General features: G+C 43.4%; 1 protein-coding gene across 1 annotated transcript in view; it reads right to left on the bottom strand.

The window, feature by feature from the left end:
* The window catches only part of PCP4 (Purkinje cell protein 4), a 79,312-nt gene that overhangs the window by 30,772 nt on the left and 26,601 nt on the right, over positions 1-21,939 (bottom strand). The window contains exon 2 of the mRNA XM_050933442.1: positions 21,220-21,271. Within this exon, the coding sequence (XP_050789399.1) occupies positions 21,220-21,271 (52 nt within the window). The remainder of the gene's footprint in view (positions 1-21,219; positions 21,272-21,939) is intronic.

Below are 21,939 nucleotides of genomic sequence, written 5' to 3'. Positions count from 1 at the left end.
TGGTTATACTGCACTTTTGTGATGCAAAAGTCACTTTACCACAAACATAGCAGAAGTTATCTGCACTGTTCACACAAGTACGAGGCATCTCTGCTCACTTTGGCTAAACAGAAATGTGTCCATTTGCAAAATCAAACACTGACAAATAAGAGAGCACGACACTGTATGATTTCTAGAGATGATATAGGGCAATTTGTTCAGCAGAGTGATGTAAGCTTCCTTATGATTGCATCAGCCATGACTTCTAGGAAGAACATGATGCAATTCATATCATGTATGATGCAATACCAGCTTCAGATTGCATCATTCATTGTTTTGCCTAAAAAGCAAGTACTGTCCAAACCCAGTCATAGATTTATTCATAGATCCAGTCAAAGATGTATTTTAGTCATTTCTGGTTTAAATTGAGATCCCTTCCCTTTATAACTCACTTATCCTCCGCCACTCCCAAGTCAAGGGTCGTATATACTGACCCAATAGCATATCTTGAAAACTAGAGCCAATCAACAATTTTAAGCATCATTTTCATTCTCAGTGACCCAGAATTAGTAAAGTTGGACTACATTTATTTCAGAAGCATTTTGGCTGTAGAGCAGTGTAACTCCTCAATCCTCCAGCAGCACACCCTCTCAGTCTCAGCTCCTTGTGCCTTTTGCTCCCAGCTCCTCACATGCGCTTCGTCTCCTCTGGCTCCTCCCCGCCTGACTGGAATGAGCTCCTTTTTAAACCCAGGTGCCCTGATTAGCCTGCCTTGATTGGCTGCAGGTGTTCTAATCAAAGTAGCTATCTCCACTGCCTTCTAGAAAGATCTTAATTGGCCCCAGGTGCCTTGATTAACCTGGAGCAACTGCCATTTGGTTACCGCGGTACTAGGGATTTGTTTAGCCTGGGGCTAACATAGCTGTTCCTCAGTACTTTACTGTAGCCATCTGGCCTTGCCCCATCACACTAAGCAAATACTACAAAACATATTCCATGAATATTCAATTTCAATATGCAAGCAAATTAGCTTCAGAGGTGTTCCCTTCCCTTTTGAGTTCATTTTCCACAAATAACAAGGTTACTTGCAGGACTGCACCCAGAAATAATAAATGTTGAGTGTGTATTGGACACAGCAATTCTGTAGTTGTCCCTGGTTCTCAAGCTCTCCTACGTTGTGCAAGTACTCCCAAAGTCCTTGTTTGGACAAAGCCATTACAGAATGGAGTGCTGACTACAGTGCATGGGAATAGCTGGTTGGAGAGTTATGATGGATATCTCCATGCCTATTAACAATTCACACAATGATGAGAAGCACAGCATGATGTGTTGTAAAATATGGCATATAAGCATTCATATTTCAGGGAGTTCAGATTGTGTTGTTTCAAATGTGAAAGAAGAAATATAGATAAAGACTGAAACAGAAGTGATGGAATGCAAAATAGCCCATAGCCTGACTTCTTTAAGCAAAAGTTCAGTTGTGGCTATGGCATATCGTAACCCTTGAGGACTATGAGATCCAGACCACAGTTCCAGTAGCATCTCTATGGACACACACTGAAGCAGAGACCATACATCAAATGAGTATTTGAGAAAGGAACAGGAAGTTGGAAAGAAGAATGGCTTTTGTTAAATGATCACCCTAGCCCCGCAGGATGGGTCTACTCTACCTGCCAAAAGAGTTAACAAAAACTGTCCTGCTTTTCTCTTGACTCAGCAGCCCCAGAAAGCTGTCACAATAGTCACATGAAAATACATACAATTTGCATCTGACGAAGTGAGTATTCACCCACGAAAGCTCATGCTCCAAAATGTCTGTTAGTCTATAAGGTGCCACAGGATTCTTTGCTGCTTTTACATACAGTTTGTAACTGTAGTTATTCATAATGTTTGATGGTAGAGTTGACATATGGAGAAAGTAATTTACAACCATACAAAAATAATAATTGTGTACCTCATGCGCTTTCAGAAGATAAGTAGGGGCTCTATTAATAGCAAAAAAGGATGTTTCCAAATTTAAAGACAGAGCCCACTGGTTCTGATGCAATTATTCCCCTGCAGAATGTGCTAGGTTGTAAAGAGTTGTTTGTATGGTGTCAGCTTGTAATTTATGTAAGAAGAATGTAGGATGATGTGAAATGAGGTGAGCGATGACAAGTGCTAAGCTATGGAAAACCTCTTTGTGACATCACAAGACTAGTAAGCACAAGGAGGCCATGCACCTGGAATGGATAGGAAATAAGTAGTACTTCTTTGACTACTATTTTCCACTAGAATAGAAAGGACACTTAAAAACACACTTTGCCAGATTCACCAACATTGGTAAACAAAATGTAAATTACACCTCCCTGCACTAGACTGGCTCCATGTGCCCAGGTGAGATTTATACCATGAGAGGGCAAGTGGTGATAGCGTTTCTGTTTTCCACCATGGGGGAGCAGCTTTAAGTTATGGCAGGGGTGCCATAGCAGCTCTGCTAGTAGAGACTGCTGAAGGAATACCATGAATCAGTAAACCCCCTGCCAACGGTGGCAATGCTCCCTTCTTAGCCAGTGCCTCCCTCTGTGTGGGCTGTGCCTGGCCCTCTGTACCTCTTCCAGTCAAGGCTGGTAGTTCGGGCTGCTTTGAACCTTCCTACTGCCAGGGCTCTATGCATGAGTTTACAACAACTGAAGCTGGTGTAAACCAAAGCTTAATCTGACTTGCGCCTTGGAGAGCAGTGCCAAAGTCCAGTTAAACATTGCTTTCTTGCTGGTGTCCTCAGTTTATCATCGCTTTCTGTGGACAGACTAGGGACTTTGTTCAAAGAGTGGCAGCTGTGCTGAATAATGAGGACATCAAACATGCTGACTTCACAGGTAGCTGTGTTTAAGATGATATGCTAGTTCAAGTCCTGCAATGAAGCCAGATATAAATTTAGGGCAAAAATTTCAAACATAAGTGAATATATTTTTAGATCCTTACACTCATATTTCGACATCTAAACTAATGTGGCCTGGTTTGCAGAAATGTTGAGTACTGCCAACTCTCTCTGAAATCTGTGGGGAGATGTAACTGCTTTCTGCGCCTGTGCAAACCCAACCATTTTTATTTAAGTGCCTATAGGGTTTAATAGGCTATTTGGAAAGATTACTAACGACAAAATATCAGTAAAACAGAGAATGATTTTTTTCACTTTTCTGTGTATGTAGCATAAGCAACCCTGTCTCCTAAGAACATTAATTTATTGTGCCATTTTCCTAATAAAAATGTTATTCTTCCCCACTCTTGGATAACAAGCTGAAATACTGTAGCTTCATAATAGCGCTATTGTAAATATTGGCCAAGAAGGCTACTCGGGCCTTGTCTAGAGACCACTGAAGTCAATGTGAGTCTTTCCATGGGCTTTGGATCAGTCCATGATGGTATCACAATGGTAAAATTTCAGTCTTCAGCATGACTTGATCATAACCTGTAGAAGGACACTAAGCCAAGCCATGGCTACTTAAAATTGTCAGGCAAGATAAATATCTTTAATGATCTAATTCTGCAGCCACTGAGGTCAATGTGACTTTTGCCACTGAGCTCCAGCTGAGTGGTATTATTATTTAATATTTCTATTTCAGTAGGATTCAGTGGCCCACTGTGTTAACTGCTGCACATGCGCAAGAGGAGGACATGGTGTTGTATGTTACATAGAGAATTGCCATCTTGAAATGTTCTGCAGAGAAATTCTGTCCTGTTTTGCACAGGTAGCCTGGGAGAAGAGACCTTTTTCTCCACACCCTTCCCTGCTGGACTCACAGAGCAGCGTGATAGAGTACTAAAGAGAGCAGCAGAAGAGAAGTTCAGCTAGTGCACCATGATTCCATAGGGGTCTAGTCAGGTCCCTAATTTGTTAGGAATATGATTTGTGCACATGATCTCCCTCTGCTACAAGCCATCCTACCCTGCACTGGCAAAATAGTTCTTGGAACTAGTCCACACTGCTCCACTGCATCCCTCCCCAAATCTACACAGCTCACACCAGTGTTAGGTGCTGGGAGGGGATCTACTGCCTTTTCTGAAGCCCATTTTCTGCTGTTGCTCTTCTTCAAGAACCAACAAGCAATAGGGTCACCACAAAGCAGTCCCAGATGAGTGAATTTGGGGCTGTGACTATATTTCTCAAATGATAAAGGAGTCTTCCCACTGGAAGATTGGAACATGAGAAGTCTCAGCTGAGGAAGTCAAAATGAGATGTTGCTACCGCGATAGGGTTGCCATCTAGTGGAGATCAAACCAGAACATACTATCATGAGTATTTACCAAGATGTCCACTACTATAAAAATGAGTCTTTAACGTAGATTTCATTTCATTGTATGAGTTGTGCTGAGAGCAATGCCATTCATGTCTTCAAGGAGAGAGAGAGAAAATACAAAGGTTCTTATGGCTGTTGGAAAGTTTTGCACAGTTTCCATTAATTGAAAAATGAGTGCCTTGTGATTGAACATAGAAGCAAAGTCTGTTGTTCCAGTGCTGGAGTGATGTGTTGCATGTGTGTTATACATTTGTACATAATGAAGTTAATAGGCCTGCAACTGTCCCATTAGTTTTGCTTATAAACAGTTGGTAGTTACTGTTGGTAGTTACTGTAAAAGACAATAAAAGACCAAATGGGCTTGAAATACCTCCAGACTTAGTATTGTATTTCTACCCATAGAGAAGGAAATGGATGGACAGAGGGAGCTGATGGAAACAAAGCTTTTTGCTGTGGTGGTAGCTTTCTGGCAGCAAGACTGAAAACAACAGGAAAATGAGGCTTTCTACTGGGGAGGGGGATAGTGCTCAAACATTTAAAGGGATAGGACATCACACTTAGTACCTGTGGGTCCAATAAAAATACCTGTAAGAAAATCAAACTTGCACAGAACTCAAAAAAGGTATTTGCTAATCAAATAAACTAACTTTCAAAAAGAGCAGCTGGAACCAAATTAAATCTTGTCCCATCACCATGCCACTGCAATCAGTATATAAAGTATGAAGAATAAGAAAATGAAAGGAAAGCAGAGCAAAGAAATGGGCTTATTTGTCCCACAAAATGCCCTTTCTTTATTGGAAACTGTGATGGGGAGTGAAGGGGTTAATCTGGGCCTGAGAGGCACTTATGATACCTGGCTGCCTCTGGAAGGGAGAGGCAGGCTTCACTGATCATGAAGCCCAGCAAGGCAAGAGTAGACTGGTTAGTATAAAGCCAGGGAGTTTAGAGTAAAAATGGGTTGCAGGGAGGGAGTCTGCAGTCACTCTCTGGGAACAGAGAGGTGGTGAGGAGAACATCCAGGGTGGAAAATAAACCCTGGGTTTCTAGGTCTGAAAGAAGTTAAGTGGAGGAAGGGAAATAGCAGGAAGGAGTGGGATTGGATAGATCTTGGCTGCCAGTTACAGAGTCCCTGAGCAATAGTACAGGATTTGGATTTGGAACAGAAGACTGCCTGACATGGCATATGGACAGCTTGTCTGGTGGGACCTTTGTTATCCCAGAAGGAGGGGGAGTGCAACTATATAGTGACCTGACCAGAAGGCCAAGTAACAAAGAGAGTGCACCCCATGTCACGGAGAGAGAGAAGGGTCACAGACTCAGTGAGCGTAACCAACAGAAGGGGGCACCAGATGGGGCACGAGCTAATTCACAGACCTAGCCACAAAGAGGCATACCTGTTTCACATAAATCTTTCTAAGCATATGACACATCAGCAAATAGAACAGCAACAACATGCATATTGTTCTATACTCATAGACTCATAGACTTTATGATCAGAAGGGACCAATATGATCATCTAGTCTGATCTCCTGCACAAAGCAGGCCACAGAACCCCACCCATCCACTTCTATAACAAACCCCTAACCTATGTCCGAGTTATTGAAGTCTTCAGATTGTGGTTTGAAGACCTCAAGCTGCAGAGAATCCACCAGCAAGTGACCCATGCCCCACGCTGCAGAGGAAGGCGAAAAACCTCCAGGGCCTCTGCCAATCTGCCTGGAGGAAAATTCCTTCCTGACCCCAAATATGGTGATCACCTAAACCCTGAGCATGTGGGCAAGACTCACCAGCCAACACTCAGGAAAGAATTCTCTGCAGTAACTCAGATCCCATCCCATCCAACATCTCATCACAGACCACTGGGCATACTTATCTGCTGATAATCAAAGATCAATTGCCAAAATTAAGCTATCCTATCATACCATCCCTTCCATAACCTTATCAAGCTTAGTCTTAAAGCCAGATATGTCTTTTGCCCCCACTACTCCCCTTGGAAGGCTATTCCAGAATTTCACTCCTCTAATGGTTAGAAACCTTTGTCTAATTTCAAGTCTAAACTTCCTAGTGTCCAGTTTATACCCATTTGTTCTTGTGTCTACATTGGTGCTAAGCTTAAATAATTCCTCTCCCTCCCTAATATTAATCCCTCTGATATATTTATAAAGAGCAAGCATATCCCCCCTCAGCCTTCTTTTGGCTAGACTAAACAAGCCAAGCTCTTTGAGTCTCCTTTCATATGACAGGTTTTCCATTCCTTGGATCATCCTAGTAGCCCGTCTCTGAACCTGTTCCAGTTTGAATTCAACCTTCTTAAACATGGAAGACCAGAACTGCACACAGTATTCCAGGTGAGGTCTCACCAGTACCTTATATAACGGTACTAACACCTCCTTATCTTTGCTGGAAATACCTCGCCTGATGCATCCTAAAACCGCATTAGCTTTTTTAATGGCCATATCACACTGGCGGCTCATAGTCATCCTGCGATCAACCAATACTCCAAGGTCCTTCTCCTCCTCTGTTGCTTCCAACTGATGCGTCCCCAATGTATATCTAAAATTCTTATTATTAATCCCTAAGTGCATGACCTTGCACTTTTCACTATTAAATTTCATCCTATTACTATTACTCCAGTTTACAAGGTCATCCAGATCTTCCTGTATGATATCCCGGTCCTTCTCTGTGTTAGCAATACCCCCCAGCTTTGTGTCATCTGCAAACTTTATTAGCACATTCCCGCTTTTTGTGCCAAGGTCAGTAATAAAAAGGTTAAAAAAGATTGGTCCCAAAACCGATCCTTGGGGCACTCCACTAGTAACCTCCTTTCAGCCTGACAGTTCACCCTTCAGTACGACCCGTTGGAGTCTCCCCTTTAACCAGTTCCTTATCCACCTTTCAATTTTCATATTGATCCCCATCTTTTCCAATTTAACAATAATTCCCCATGTGGAACCGTGTCAAATGCCTTACTGAAATCAAGGTAAATTATGTCTACTGCATTTCCTTTGTCTAAATAATCTGTCACCTTCTCAAAGAAGGAGATCAGGTTGGTTTGGCACGATCTACCCTTAGTAAAACCATGTTATAATTTGTCCCAATTACCATTGACCTCAATGTCCTTAACTACTTTCTCCTTCAAAATTTTTTCCAAGACCTTACATACTACAGATGTCAAACTAACAGGCCTATAGTTACTCGGATCACTTTTTTTCCCTTTCTTAAAGATAGGAACTATGTTAGCAATTCTCCAGTCGTACGGTACAACCCCTGAGTTTACCAATTCATTAAAAATTCTCGCTAATGGGCTTGCAATTTCGTGTGCCAGTTCCTTTAATATTCTTGGATGAAGATTGTCTGGGCCCTCCGATTTTGTCCCATTAAGCTGTTCAAGTTTGGCTTCTACCTCAGATGTGGTAATATCCACCTCCATATCCTCATTCCCATTTGTCATCCTTCCATTATCCCTAAGCTCCTCTTTAGCCTTATTAAAGACTGATGCAAAGTACTTATTTAGATACTGGGCCATGCCTAGGTTATCCTTAACCTCCTTTCCATCCTCAGTGTTCATCGGTCCCACTTCTTCTTTCTTTGTTTTCTTCTTATTTATATGGCTATAGAACCTTTTACTATTGGTTTTAATTCCCTTTGCAAGGTCCAACTGTACTTGGCTTTTAGCCTTTCTCACTTTATCCCTACATGTTCTGACCTCACTAAGGTAGCTTTCCTTGCTAATCCCACCCTTCTTCCACTCCTTGTAGGCTTTCTGCTTTTTCTTAATCACTTCTCTGAGATGCTTGCTCATCCAGCTTGGTCTACAACTCCTGCCTATGTTATTTTTCCCCTTTCTTGGGATGCAGGCTTCCGATAGTTTCTGCAGCTGCGACAAAGTAATTCCAGGCCTCCTCCGCATTTAGATCCACAAGTTCTTCAGTCCAGTCTACTTCCCTAACTAATTTCCTTAATTCTTTAAAGTTAGCCCTTTTGAAGTCAAAAACCCTAGTCCCAGATCTATTTTTGTTTATCCTTCCATCTAGTTTGAACTGAATTAGCTCATGATCACTCGAACCAAGGTTGTCCCCTACAACCATTTCTTCTATGAGGTCCTCACTACTCACCAAAACCAAATCTAAAATGGCATCCCCTCTTGCTGGTTCTTCAACTACTTGGTGAAGAAATCCATCTGCTATCACATCTAGAAAAATCTGAGCCCTATTATTCTTGCTAGCACTTGTCCTCCAGTCTATATCTAGGAAGTTAAAGTCTCCCATGATCACACATTCCCATTAGTGCTTCCTTCGTTAAAAACATTAAAGAGGTCTCTATCCGTATCCAAATCAGATCCCGGTGGTCTGTAGCACACCCCAAGCACTATCTCAGGGGAGGCTCTGGTAGCTTTCTTTCCCAGTGTGATTTTTACCCAGAGAGACTCTGTCTTGTCCATTCCATCACTTCTTATTTCTTTACAGTTAACCTCCTCATTGATGTACAGTGCTACTCCACCACCTTTGCCTTTATTTCTGTCTTTCCTAAACAACACATAGCCTTCAATACCTGTACTCCAGTCATGACTACTATTCCACTATGTTTCTGTTATCCCTATAATATCCAGTTTCACTTCCTGCACCAGTAGCTCTAGTTCCTCCATTTTGTTCCCTAGGCTCCTCGCATTAGTGTACCGACAGCTTAATTTTTGACGTTTGGCTTCACTGACATTCTTTACCCTGTTAGGCAGAGACATTCTACCACCGGCATCACCTGTTAGTCTGCTATCTACACTACCCTTCCTCCTTGTGTCAATTCTTCTGTCCACGGCTGTATCCCCTCATACTTTGTTTACTTCCATCTCAAGGTTAAATTCCGGCGTGGAGATCTCCTGGACATCTCCCAACCATCTCCCCCAAATTCCTAGTTTAAAGCTCTCTTAATCAGTTTGGTGAGCCTCCATCCTAGAAGGCTATTTCCCTCCTTACTCAGGTGAAGTCCATCCCGAGAGAACAGTCTTCTGTCCGTAAATGCTTCCCAATGGCCGTATATCCCAAAGCCCTCCTTATAGCACCACTGCCTGATCCATCCGTTAACTGCCATAATCTTGTTACATCTTTGTTGCCCTTCTCTATGAACTGGCAGAATCCCACTGAAGATCACCTGAGCCTCGAGTTCCTTAAGCATCTTCTCCAGTCTTCTTCTGCTATGGGCCCAAAATTCATTTCCCACAAACACTGCAAGAACAAAACTTCATCCGCACCAGTGTCTGCAAACAGGGATCTGAACATGATGAATCAAAATTCCACTTCTAATTCATCAGAATGCTTGAAAGTAATTATTTCTATGATTCACCCAGTGCTAGTCTCCAGTAGCTCTTCCTGGTCCTCTGAACGGTTAGATCATTGGCTGGTGGAGGAAGAAGGGCAATGACCCAAGTTCCCTCTGAGCTGTGCAGTTGCACAGCAGGCTATACAGGCACACAGCCACATGGGCCTGGAGAGGAGAGAAGTAAGGGGGTGGGTGAGGAGGGAAGCAAGTTGGGACATGTTGGGTTGCTACGGGCTTGTACCCTGTCCCCAGAGCTCCTGCCTCTAGGAAGAAGCACCTCTGCCCCGGAGCTGCTGCCGGCAGAGAGAGGGCTGCAGGGGAGTTCTCTGGCCCCAGCCCCAGGGCAGCCTGCACCCCCAGCCAGAGCCCTCAACACCACCACCCCCCGCACCCTAACGCTCTGTGCTAGTCCTGAGCCACCTCCCACCTCCTGAACCCCTCATCTCTGGTCCCATCACAGAGCCTGCACCCCCAGCCAGAGCCCTCACCCCCTCCTGCACCCTAAGACCAACTCTCTGCCCTTGCCCTGAGCCCCCAAACCCCTTATCCCTCATCCCCCAACCAGAGACCTCCCCCTCCCCCTTCCCTCAACCCCCAACCTTCTGCCCCAGCCCTGAGCCCCCTCCCAAACTCTGAACCCCTTGGCCCCAAACCCACCACACATCACCTCCATATTAGTGCACATAAAATTAATTCTGCACATGCATGGGAAAAGTTAGAGAGAACATTGGCAATGACTAGTTTTAATGTGCTGTTTTCTTAGCATGACTCTACAGCTGGGCAGCCTTCAATAAAGAGAAGGGATTTCTTCCTTTAAAATGGAAAGCATCATCTTGACCCTGGAGAAAGCATCAGCAGAGATAATCGGTGGCGCAGCAGCAATGGAAACATGCTTAGGGTGTTGACATTTTCCAGACTTCCAGCCAAAATATATTAAAGGAGGCTGTATAGCATGTGTAGGTATGTATACAATATATGCACAGCTTCCAAAGGAATAATTCACATTTGCTTAATTAACTAGGAGTACCTACAATACACAGTTTATGGAGCAAGATCTAAAGCTGTGGGTCCAATTTTCAATTTTCATATATTTGCTGCCTCATTTTTGTTTAAAATTGAATTCTAAACAGGCAATCATACTGCCCATGACCCTCATGCAAGTGTTTGAGGTTGAGATGACACAAAGGACCTTCACCCATCTCCCGGGGAGCCCCTGAACTTTGTTTTATAGGCAGGACACTCTTTGTTATCATTACATTAAACAAAAAATGTTACTGACACCGAATCTGCTTACATTGTACATAATAGATAGTCAACACCATACATAAAAAAGTCTCGTTTAACTAAAGATCTAATTTACTTTTGAACAAACCCTGCAGTCCTTATTCAGACAAAATTCCTGTTGAGATCAAAGAACAGCAGGATTTGAGTCTCTGAGTCTGTATTAATCAGTTTGGTGAGCCTCCATCCTAGAAGGCTATTTCCCTCCTTACTCAGGTGAAGTCCATCCCGAGAGAACAGTCTTCTGTCCGTAAATGCTTCCCAATGGCCGTATATCCCAAAGCCCTCCTTATAGCACCACTGCCTGATCCATCCGTTAACTGCCATAATCTTGTTACATCTTTGTTGCCCTTCTCTATGAACTGGCAGAATCCCACTGAAGATCACCTGAGCCTCGAGTTCCTTAAGCATCTTCTCCAGTCTTCTTCTGCTATGGGCCCAAAATTCATTTCCCACAAACACTGCAAGAACAAAACTTCATCCGCACCAGTGTCTGCAAACAGGGATCTGAACATGATGAATCAAAATTCCACTTCTAATTCATCAGAATGCTTGAAAGTAATTATTTCTATGATTCACCCAGTGCTAGTCTCCAGTAGCTCTTCCTGGTCCTCTGAACGGTTAGATCATTGGCTGGTGGAGGAAGAAGGGCAATGACCCAAGTTCCCTCTGAGCTGTGCAGTTGCACAGCAGGCTATACAGGCACACAGCCACATGGGCCTGGAGAGGAGAGAAGTAAGGGGGTGGGTGAGGAGGGAAGCAAGTTGGGACATGTTGGGTTGCTACGGGCTTGTACCCTGTCCCCAGAGCTCCTGCCTCTAGGAAGAAGCACCTCTGCCCCGGAGCTGCTGCCGGCAGAGAGAGGGCTGCAGGGGAGTTCTCTGGCCCCAGCCCCAGGGCAGCCTGCACCCCCAGCCAGAGCCCTCAACACCACCACCCCCCGCACCCTAACGCTCTGTGCTAGTCCTGAGCCACCTCCCACCTCCTGAACCCCTCATCTCTGGTCCCATCACAGAGCCTGCACCCCCAGCCAGAGCCCTCACCCCCTCCTGCACCCTAAGACCAACTCTCTGCCCTTGCCCTGAGCCCCCAAACCCCTTATCCCTCATCCCCCAACCAGAGACCTCCCCCTCCCCCTTCCCTCAACCCCCAACCTTCTGCCCCAGCCCTGAGCCCCCCTCCCAAACTCTGAACCCCTTGGCCCCAAACCCACCACACATCACCTCCATATTAGTGCACATAAAATTAATTCTGCACATGCATGGGAAAAGTTAGAGAGAACATTGGCAATGACTAGTTTTAATGTGCTGTTTTCTTAGCATGACTCTACAGCTGGGCAGCCTTCAATAAAGAGAAGGGATTTCTTCCTTTAAAATGGAAAGCATCATCTTGACCCTGGAGAAAGCATCAGCAGAGATAATCGGTGGCGCAGCAGCAATGGAAACATGCTTAGGGTGTTGACATTTTCCAGACTTCCAGCCAAAATATATTAAAGGAGGCTGTATAGCATGTGTAGGTATGTATACAATATATGCACAGCTTCCAAAGGAATAATTCACATTTGCTTAATTAACTAGGAGTACCTACAATACACAGTTTATGGAGCAAGATCTAAAGCTGTGGGTCCAATTTTCAATTTTCATATATTTGCTGCCTCATTTTTGTTTAAAATTGAATTCTAAACAGGCAATCATACTGCCCATGACCCTCATGCAAGTGTTTGAGGTTGAGATGACACAAAGGACCTTCACCCATCTCCCGGGGAGCCCCTGAACTTTGTTTTATAGGCAGGACACTCTTTGTTATCATTACATTAAACAAAAAATGTTACTGACACCGAATCTGCTTACATTGTACATAATAGATAGTCAACACCATACATAAAAAAGTCTCGTTTAACTAAAGATCTAATTTACTTTTGAACAAACCCTGCAGTCCTTATTCAGACAAAATTCCTGTTGAGATCAAAGAACAGCAGGATTTGAGTCTCTGAGTCTGTATTAATTTAGGAGATTGGACAGTTTTATTCATGATGAAACACAAGGAAAACAATCTCAGTTCACAATGTGCAGCAACAGCGAAGAAAAAGACCTCTCCAATAACCTTACCAATAACGAAAATATTTTCTCTGACGTCCTTTTAGTTAACTTGAGGACATGAATGACTTTGCTTTGTGTGTAAGCTTGTGCAATGAAACAAAATCTGTACCTAATGAGTCAACGTGTTAAAAAACTCTAGCAAAATATGTATTTTTCTTTCTTCTTTCATTTTTGTTCACTGTATAGTTTTAGAATATTTGGAACCTAGTGTACTGATTTCATTTCACTATAACTTTATATAAACAACACTGATGGGAAAGTCATCTATCCTTAATAGGAAAGTAAAACAGAAATAACATCTCAGGATGAGTTAATCTCAAGAGGTACAGAGGTTCACTTCAGAATAACAAAATTGATAGGCATATCCAAACCTTATCTGAACAATCCAAATCTCTCCACTCTTGGGGGAAATGAGCTTGAAATCTTGTGAGAACAGGCTTGTTCATGCCTTTTTTTCAATCCTTCCTTCCTTCAGTTAGTTCAAAAGTGGGTGAGGAATATCTTTTATTGGACCAACTTCTGTTGGTGAAAGAGACAAGCTTTTAAGCTTACACAGAGCTGCCGGGACAGTTTCTCTTGTGATTAGTCTTGGGCAAAGAATATGAAATGGACAATTTTATTTGGTAAGTTTGGTCCTTTTCCTGTTCATGAATTGTCCATAAGCTGACAGTTGCCCCATTTTTCAGCTGCGTTAAAGCAAGGGTTGGTTAAAAAATGTTCTTCAAAAGTGTTAATAGATGGATAATGGGGTTTTTGAATAAGGAAAATTTTTGCTTTCTGCGGAAAATTGAGTTTTAGCCATAAACTTTCAGAGGGTTGTTTAGTTGGTGGTTTTTTGTTTTGTTTTGTTTTATGAAAAGTCAAGTTTTCCATAGGATAAAAAGAAAAACATTTCCCATCCACCTCTATTTATAGCAGCTTTGTGCTTGTGATGGGATGTAAATCTCTTATTGGCACTGAAAGGGGTAAGGAGAGCTGGATATTAAATTAGTGCAGCTGGAGTAGGGACCAGGCCCAATTAAACAGGAGTCTTAGCTGGGCAAGGAGCTGGGTGGTTACTATAAAGAGAGGAAGCCCAGAGAAGAAGGGGACTGCAAGGAGAGAGAGAGAGAATTCTGCAATCCCGCTTGTAGCACTAGAGAATGGAGAGACTGGCAGGCTGAAAGAAAAGGCCCCGGGGAGAGTCTGTAGAGAAAAATCAACATTTTTTAGGATTACCTCCGCAACTGAAGCCTAAATTAAGCAGCACAAAAAGACACTTTATTTACGCCTATACTTCCAACAGAGTTATTCTCATACTGGAAGATATCTGGAAATGAAAAACACACACAAATACAAGTCTGGTTTTAGAAAATGAAAAGAAAAAGAGATTTTGTTGTTGCAAACTGCCTCCAGAGATCCTCTAAACTGTTACATTGCAAACTTCCTGATCAACCCCTTCAGTCTGAAGTAGAAAGTCAAGAACTGCATCTCAGTTCAGCAAGCATGAATCTGTTGTTGTGTCATAAGTAAGTCAGGAAAACTATTAGTGCAGTACCACTGAAATTTTACCTGTAGTGGTAGCCAATGATATTTCCAGAGAAACTTTGCTTGAAACCAGCACAGCTGAAGACCCTGAAGATAAGCCGCAAACCAACTAAGCCAAAGATCCCACAGATTATCTTAAAACAGAAACCCAAAGACCCGTAGGTGATCAAGTCAAAGCAATCTTCCTGATGAAACATGTTTGAAGTTCCCATCTGATAAAAGTCACTTTCAAGATTCAGTTATTTCAACTGAGCAGCTGTGTATGCTGATATGGACTGGTCCTTGACAGCCACTAACAGTGATATGCCAAATGAACAGTTTAATTTCTTTCCCTACAACCCACCATTTTCCTTTTCATTTTACAGAATGAAAAATGCACTGCATGAAGATTTGCATATCAAGTGGCTAGCATACTCATATCTTTGAGATTCTGCATACTGTCACGGTGTTGCGTGTTAGAGGATACAGAAACTCAAAAATCAACTTGGATAACAGGTTCTAGCTGTTGGAAGATGTCTGTTTATGGAGGAGCAGGCAGCATACTCAGTCACTTGTGGCAGCTCTACAGCTCATGAAGGGTCATAGTATCAATGTATGTTTTGATAAGGAAGCACATGAAAACATCAGGAAATGGTATGTACTAAAATATTGCTTGACACAATCAAAGCTTTAGCTATTTTAGGTCTCCCCTTCCACAGCCACAGTGAAGTGCTGGAGAGTAATAATTGTGGTATTTACTTGAGCATCAATAAAGTACTTGCCAGATGTAATACAATTTTCCCCCCAACATATTAGTGACACCAAGGTAATCAAATACTTGAGCACAACAATTACTGATGAACGTAAGTCTTTTAACGACAGAAGCCAGGAGGCACATACTTAATAGCTGCAAATCAGCTGTTTTTCACTGCCATTGTAGGTGGAACCCTGGATATTAGCTATGTTGATCAAATGTCCATTTAGCTTCACTTTATATTGAAGGGAAAAAATAGATATAAAAGAGCATTTTGTAAGCTTTGGGGCAATAAGTAAGACAGGCACTGCATCCTTGTGTGACTAGTTAAGTAATGTTTTATTCTGGAAGTATGTATTAGACTCCAAATACCTGTCTGGACAGGGTTATGATGGGGCCAGTACAATGAAACAGAGCTTGTGTAGGATTCCAAACAAAAATGAGAAAATTTCTTTCAGGAAAGGGAGACAAAGTATATGCAACATACTTCTATTGCCCACCACATCATTTTAACCTAGTTTTGGTGCATGGTGATAAAGATACGACCAGTTTCGACCAGAAGGCTGTCTTTTCAACTTCGCAGGAAATAAATATTTTGCAAACTCTTCCTGTCAATGGGAAAAACTAATGCTTAAATCTAAAAATAATTTTTATCTTCAAATTCTTGCTCAAGAGAGCAGTTTTTCAAAGAGAAGAGGAACTTGATGATGCATTTTAGACCCTTGAAGAAGTTGACAGCATTGATGCAGAAGATAAAATTGAACAGACTTCTGAAGAGTGAAGGAGATTCTAATGGCATATATTCCCCACAGTGGCTCTGAGAGGGTGAATCAGGCCAGGTAGGCCTAATTAAACAGTAGGGGAGAGACATAGGCTACAAGAAGGCCACTAATTAGAAGCAGGCTCAACTGAGCAGGAACAGGAGGCGCCTGTTTGGATTTTTTAAAAACTGTTTATGTTTAAAAAAGCCTAAAGTGACGTGGCAAGGTGGGTGAGGTAATATCTTTTATTAGACCAACTTCTGTTGGTGAGAGAGACAAGCTTTCAAAACTACACACAGCTCATCTTCAGGTCATGTGACATGATGTCACATAATCATTAGGCTGCATGCTGTATGTTTGCTGATCATGCTCTGACCCTTAAATCTGCCCCGGAAGAAGCCCATACAGATATTAGGGGGTGGGTCTGAATAGACCTTGCCTGCTCACTATTGAGTCTCTGGGTTGGAACCCAGAGGAAAGAGGGGGCCTAGGCTCACCTGCCACAGGAAGGTGGCATGGAGCCCCTTGATACAAGGGGATAAGCATTTTTGAAAGCCCTGAGACAACAGGATATAAGACTAGACAGGGCCTAAAGACCTGATGTAAAAACATTAGACTTTTGTTTCTTGGACTCTGTTACCCTGGGAGAGGTGGGACTATAAATAATTTGCCTGGATAACTGAGTCACAAGAAAAAGGAGACTGCCACAGGGCTGGAACGGCTGTTGGCAGGGAGTGACAGATGAGGAAAGCTTACAATGCCATGCCCTGACACAAGGGGGCAAGCCAGCAGTGAGTCAGCTCTTGTACAGCGGCATTCAAATGGCACAAACCTATACCTTCCTGCTTCCTTTTCAGTGTCCAGCTCCACAGAAGGGCATGAGAACCCCCAATTACCTGCTCCCCAGAATAAAAGCACAGAGAGACTATTGTTAACATGAGCAGTCCTGGGACAGTTGGTTTGTCTTTACGCACCCTGCTCAGTCATATAGCAGACACTGATGACCCAGTCCATAATATTGAATCACCTCTAATCAGGGCCAGCCCACAACATTTTGGCACCTGAGGCAGGGAGCTCAAATGACGCCCCCATTCCCCTTGCTTGGGTCAAAACTATGAAAGATCTCAATTCTGCCTTCTTCCTGTTCTACTCCTCTCATGGTACTGCTCTGCTACGTGCCCTAATAAAGGAGAACTAATAACTTAAAATGCCTTGTTCAATAATTTTAAGTAACACTTAACTTTCAAATGCCTGAACAGCAAATGTAACTTTCCTTGTCTGCATAGTAAACACTGACATTTTTATCTGTTTGAATAATCAAAGTGGTGCTTTCTGTGCCTTCTTGGTTGCAAAGATTTGAACTGCTTCCTGTTGAAGGTCCACAGTCTGGGCCAGCTCATGCTCTATTGAGATGGTTGCAAGTCCAACCAGCCTCTCCTGTGTCATTGTGGAGCGTAGATGTGTTTTTATTAATTTCAGCTTGGAGAAGCTGCGTTCTCCACTGACAGCTGTTACAGCAAGTGTTAGAAGTAGGCACAGAACAACAACAGCATTTGGAAAGAGGGTGGTCATCTTATTTGTGCACATATATTCCAGAACAGCCTTTGGAGTTGATCCTGCTGAAACGTATCTTGCAAGGGCATTCAGTTCATCACCTAAATCACTCGCATCAATATCGCGCATGTCATCATATGTCAATACTGTCTCTAGTGTCCTGCATTGCTGATATAGGGCTTCTTCAGGTATAGTGAGGAGTTTTGGAATATCATACAACATCCCAAATATACTGCTGTGTTCCTTGAGCTGCATGAAACGTTCTTCAGCTGACTGTATTGCACAATCTAGCACCTTGTAACAGGGTAACGACTCACCCTGCGGCGCCTCCTGCTGGTCATCCAGAGAATTGGCTCTCCAGCCTTTAGAGCACCTTATGCAGGCCCGAGTCTCGCCTGTTGCTGGCTCCGTGTCCCTTCCAGACCCCAGTGCTCCTTTTCCTTGGATGCTGCCCCCTGGCAGTACTCCTTCAGCTCTCTGGGTCTCCCTTCCCAGGGGAACCCCCAACTCCCTATCCCCACCTCGCCTCAGTCTTTGGCTACTGCCAGTCACCATCAAGCCCCCGCTCACTGAGGTGGACTGCAGTATAATTGCCACTCATTATCAGCAAGGAGGGTTTGGACCTGCTGCCTTTGCCTACCCTGGGCTGCCCCTCTGCAACCCTAGTACCTTTCTGGCCTTTATCAAGGCCTGCAGCCTGGAGAGTTTCCAGGCTTGAGGTCTCAAGCTCCTCTAGCCTTTCCCCATCCCTGCTCCACTTAGGTACCCTGCTCAGCTCCCAGCAGCCAGGCCCTCCTCTCTCAGCAACTAGAGAGAGACTCTGTCTGAGCTCCTGGCCCACTGCCCTCTTATAAGGGCCAGCTGGGCCCTGATTGGGACATGGCCCCAGCTGTGGCTGTTTTCCCTTCCAGCGCAGGCTTGCTGCTTACCCTAGCAGCAGCCATCTTGCAGCCTCAGCCCCTTCGCTGGGCTGCTTTAACCCCTTCCGGGCCAGAGTGGGGTGACTATCCTGCTACACACCTGGTTAAAGAATTCAACTTTAAATTGTTGTTTGGGGTCTCTTGTGGGATTATCCCATGCCTCGTAATCAAAATGTCTTCTTCTTCTTCAGTGACTCTTGTATTCTGGAATGGGTGGGAAAATAGCTTCAGTGTGAAGGTCCTCTGCCAACTTCTGTGCACTCTTCAGAACATTTTGAAATCCCTTATCTGACTGGTAAGACTGTAGATATGACTTTGCTTTGTCCAGTTGTTCCATTGCTCCAGATATATCAAGGTCAACACCTTGGAGTCTCTTGCATACATTTATTTCAAACAGTATGTCAAGCCACAACACTAAGCCACACAAAAATTTGAAGTTATGTATATATTTCTGGTGATTCCATTTTCCTCTGCCACTGTTCGCCCATGAACAGTTCCTGTCATAGCATTATCCTCCATAATGGCAACTATGGCATCATCTATCTTCTCAATTTGGTGTTTGATAGGCTGTATCGCCTCCTCAAGGATTTAACTCTTGGATCAATGTCTGCACTTCTCTGTTCTTTCCCCTCACGTTGGCACCATTATCGTAGCCCTGACCTCTCATGTCAGCTATCGTAACTCCCATATCTTCCAGCTTTTTAAGAAGCACATTTGTCATACCAGCTCCTGTAGTATCATCAATGTCAATAAATTCTAGAAAATACCCTCTGACAGTCACCATTGCAAGGACACTTTCACTAGTTCTGTTGTTGTTACAAAAGGCACCATTAAAGTCATTTGTTCCATATGGCTGATGTCAGGTGTGCAGTCCAGAATAGAACCTTGATGACTTCAGATCTGTCACAATCTTCTGTTTGACTTTTGTTGCCAGTAATTGTATGATCTCATTTTTAATTGTTTTTCCAAGGCAGTGGTGTGTGTACATTTCTTGGGTGGTGACTCTTCTTAGATGCTTCTGGAGTACAGCATCAAACTCAGCCACCAACTCCACAGTTTTAAGTAAGTTTCCATTGTTTGGCACATACAGCTGAGATGAAGTGCCACACAGTGCTAGGTTTTGGGTAGCAAGCATTCTCACAATGGCAATGAGCCTTTTCAGAACATTTTGCCAATAAAGAGATTCTGATGCAATCTTCTCTTGATGCTGATCATCTATGGTAGCCTTTAATCTCAGTCTCATCTCAAGCTCTTTCCACCTATAGAATGCTCTCTGGTGATTTGCTGCCTTTTCATGGCATGCCAGATTTCTAGCCAGATTTTTCCAATCATTTGTTCCTGTAGAACCCAAAGTGGCTGGAACATTACACAGGAAGAGTTTGCAACAAAAACAGTATGCAGCAATCTGGGTTTTTGAATACATAAACCATGGCCTCTCCACTCTGTCATCATTGGGGATTTCACACTAGTAATGTGTTGGATGGAAACTTCTGTTTTCATTGGGGAACATGAAGTTTGGGGAACATGAAGTTTTTTACTTGCTGTGGCCCATGCAGTACAAGGAAGTCCCTTTGGCTACTGCTCAAGTGGCTCCACAGTCCTGGATTATCTAGACTTAAGGAACTAAACTCAGCAGCAGCTGTTTCTTGCCCCTCCACCACATTCTTCTCTGATCTACACTTTTCTTCAGGTATGTGCATGTTTACATCCATTTGAGATGGAGATATGGATGCTGCAGTAGCTGCCAGGTCACCTGCACTCTGACTAACTGGAAGATCAGGCATCTCCTCGCCACTCAGTTCCTCACTGGGGCCGGAAGGCTCACTGTGAACATTTGTGTCTATGTATCTCAGGCGAGCTCCTTCCTACTTAGATAGAAAAGCTTTTGCCTTCTTCCGTGTTCTGAATGCTGCCCCAGAGGAGCGTTTTCTTCTTTCACTCATGACTGCTGTTCTGTGCCAGTTATAGTGGCTCTCAACACTCAGTTGAAGGGGACGAATAAGCATCCTGGTTGCAGGGCCTGAGTGATGGAAGATATCAGTGTCGTAAGGGCCTAACTGGCTCCTAGTACTTCAGTTGACTGCCTGTTCTCCTCAAGTGGGTTCAGGGAAGTAGCAGGAAACAGGAAGCTCCCTGAGAAGCTGGTGTTAATCAGTCCAGGCTCCTGGGGGTTCTAGAGTGGTACATAAGAGGCTCTTCCTCTCTCTCTCCCTGCAGCTCCTGTTGCTTTCTGTTATTTCCTCTCACCTTTTCTCCTGCCTGCCTGTTTTGTCTCTTGTGCCCTCCTTCCTCCACCACAGCACTCTGCCATCTCTGTGCATCTAGAGCAGAGAGCATACATATGCACCAGCAGCAGACACAATTTTCTACACTCTGGGTCCTAGTGGCGCCCCCCTCACACTCACAGTCTGGCACCTGAGGCAGCCGCCTCAATTCTTCTCATGACAAGGCCAGCCCTGCGTCTACTCTCCTTGTCCATGATGGCAAATATATTTGGTACTTGATTCTGTTTTCACTTGTACTAGTTTGTACCCATATAACCCATTGACTTCAGTAGAGTTACTCCTGTTTGACAGTACTGTAAGTTCAAAATCAGGACTTTTGTGCTCACACTGAAATGCTAAAAACATAAATGTGAAGACAGAAATCACAAGTTTTCAAACTGATGCAAAGGAAAAGGCTGATGTATGTCAATATTGTAAATGAAACATTTTGATACAAGAAAACAACTTGTCTTGATATTCTCCAAAATGAAATAAAATCTAGTCTTACCTTTCTCACCAGATGTCTTGTCTTTTCCATTTGTTGCTCCAGTGCCTTGTCTCTGAGAGAGAAATAAAAGGGATGTTATAATATGAATTCCCTGGGTTTGCAGACTTCCACTTGAATCACTGTTAGAGCTTGGTTCTCTTGACTGGTTCATATTTGTGAAGTCATTCACCCCAGTGCAAAGTGGATTTGAAATGCTACAAAATCATATGGGTGCATTTTACACCACCTGTGCAGAAAGGCAAATCTCCACACAAGGTCCAAGGGAGTGAAGAATAAGGACCTATGTTTGGAGGGAAGACTCCCTTTTCCCACCTGGTTTAATCCCCTATGGAGACGGATCATTTCCCTCCGGTTTAAATTCAGTCAAAAATAGCAGAGACCATGAGAGTCCAGTGATCATGGTGAAAGTCATTTCAAAATGCATTTGATAGCTTTGCCTTCCATGCCATATGCATGCTTCGATCTGAAGGAAGTGTATTGTCTTCCAGCAATGGAATGGCAATGGATTCAGGAGGAAAGGGAAAAATCAATCTTACCTTAACAGGGGCACTGAAACTCTTGTAAACAAGCAGTATGCACTGCCATCAACCCCCCTGCAAAGTATTCGGCCTTAATCTAGTCCAGTCAACAGTCCTATTTTTTCAAAAAAAATTGTACTATGCTGGCATTATTAACTCTTGGAGTCTTTGTGTTCTTCTACACTCTTCAGTGATGCCATCA

This window comes from Gopherus flavomarginatus, chromosome 1, assembly GCF_025201925.1.
Source record: "Gopherus flavomarginatus isolate rGopFla2 chromosome 1, rGopFla2.mat.asm, whole genome shotgun sequence".
Taxonomy (NCBI): Eukaryota; Metazoa; Chordata; order Testudines; family Testudinidae; genus Gopherus; species Gopherus flavomarginatus.
The sequence above is the reverse complement of the archived record's forward strand: the minus strand, read 5'-3'. Positions and strand labels throughout refer to the sequence as shown.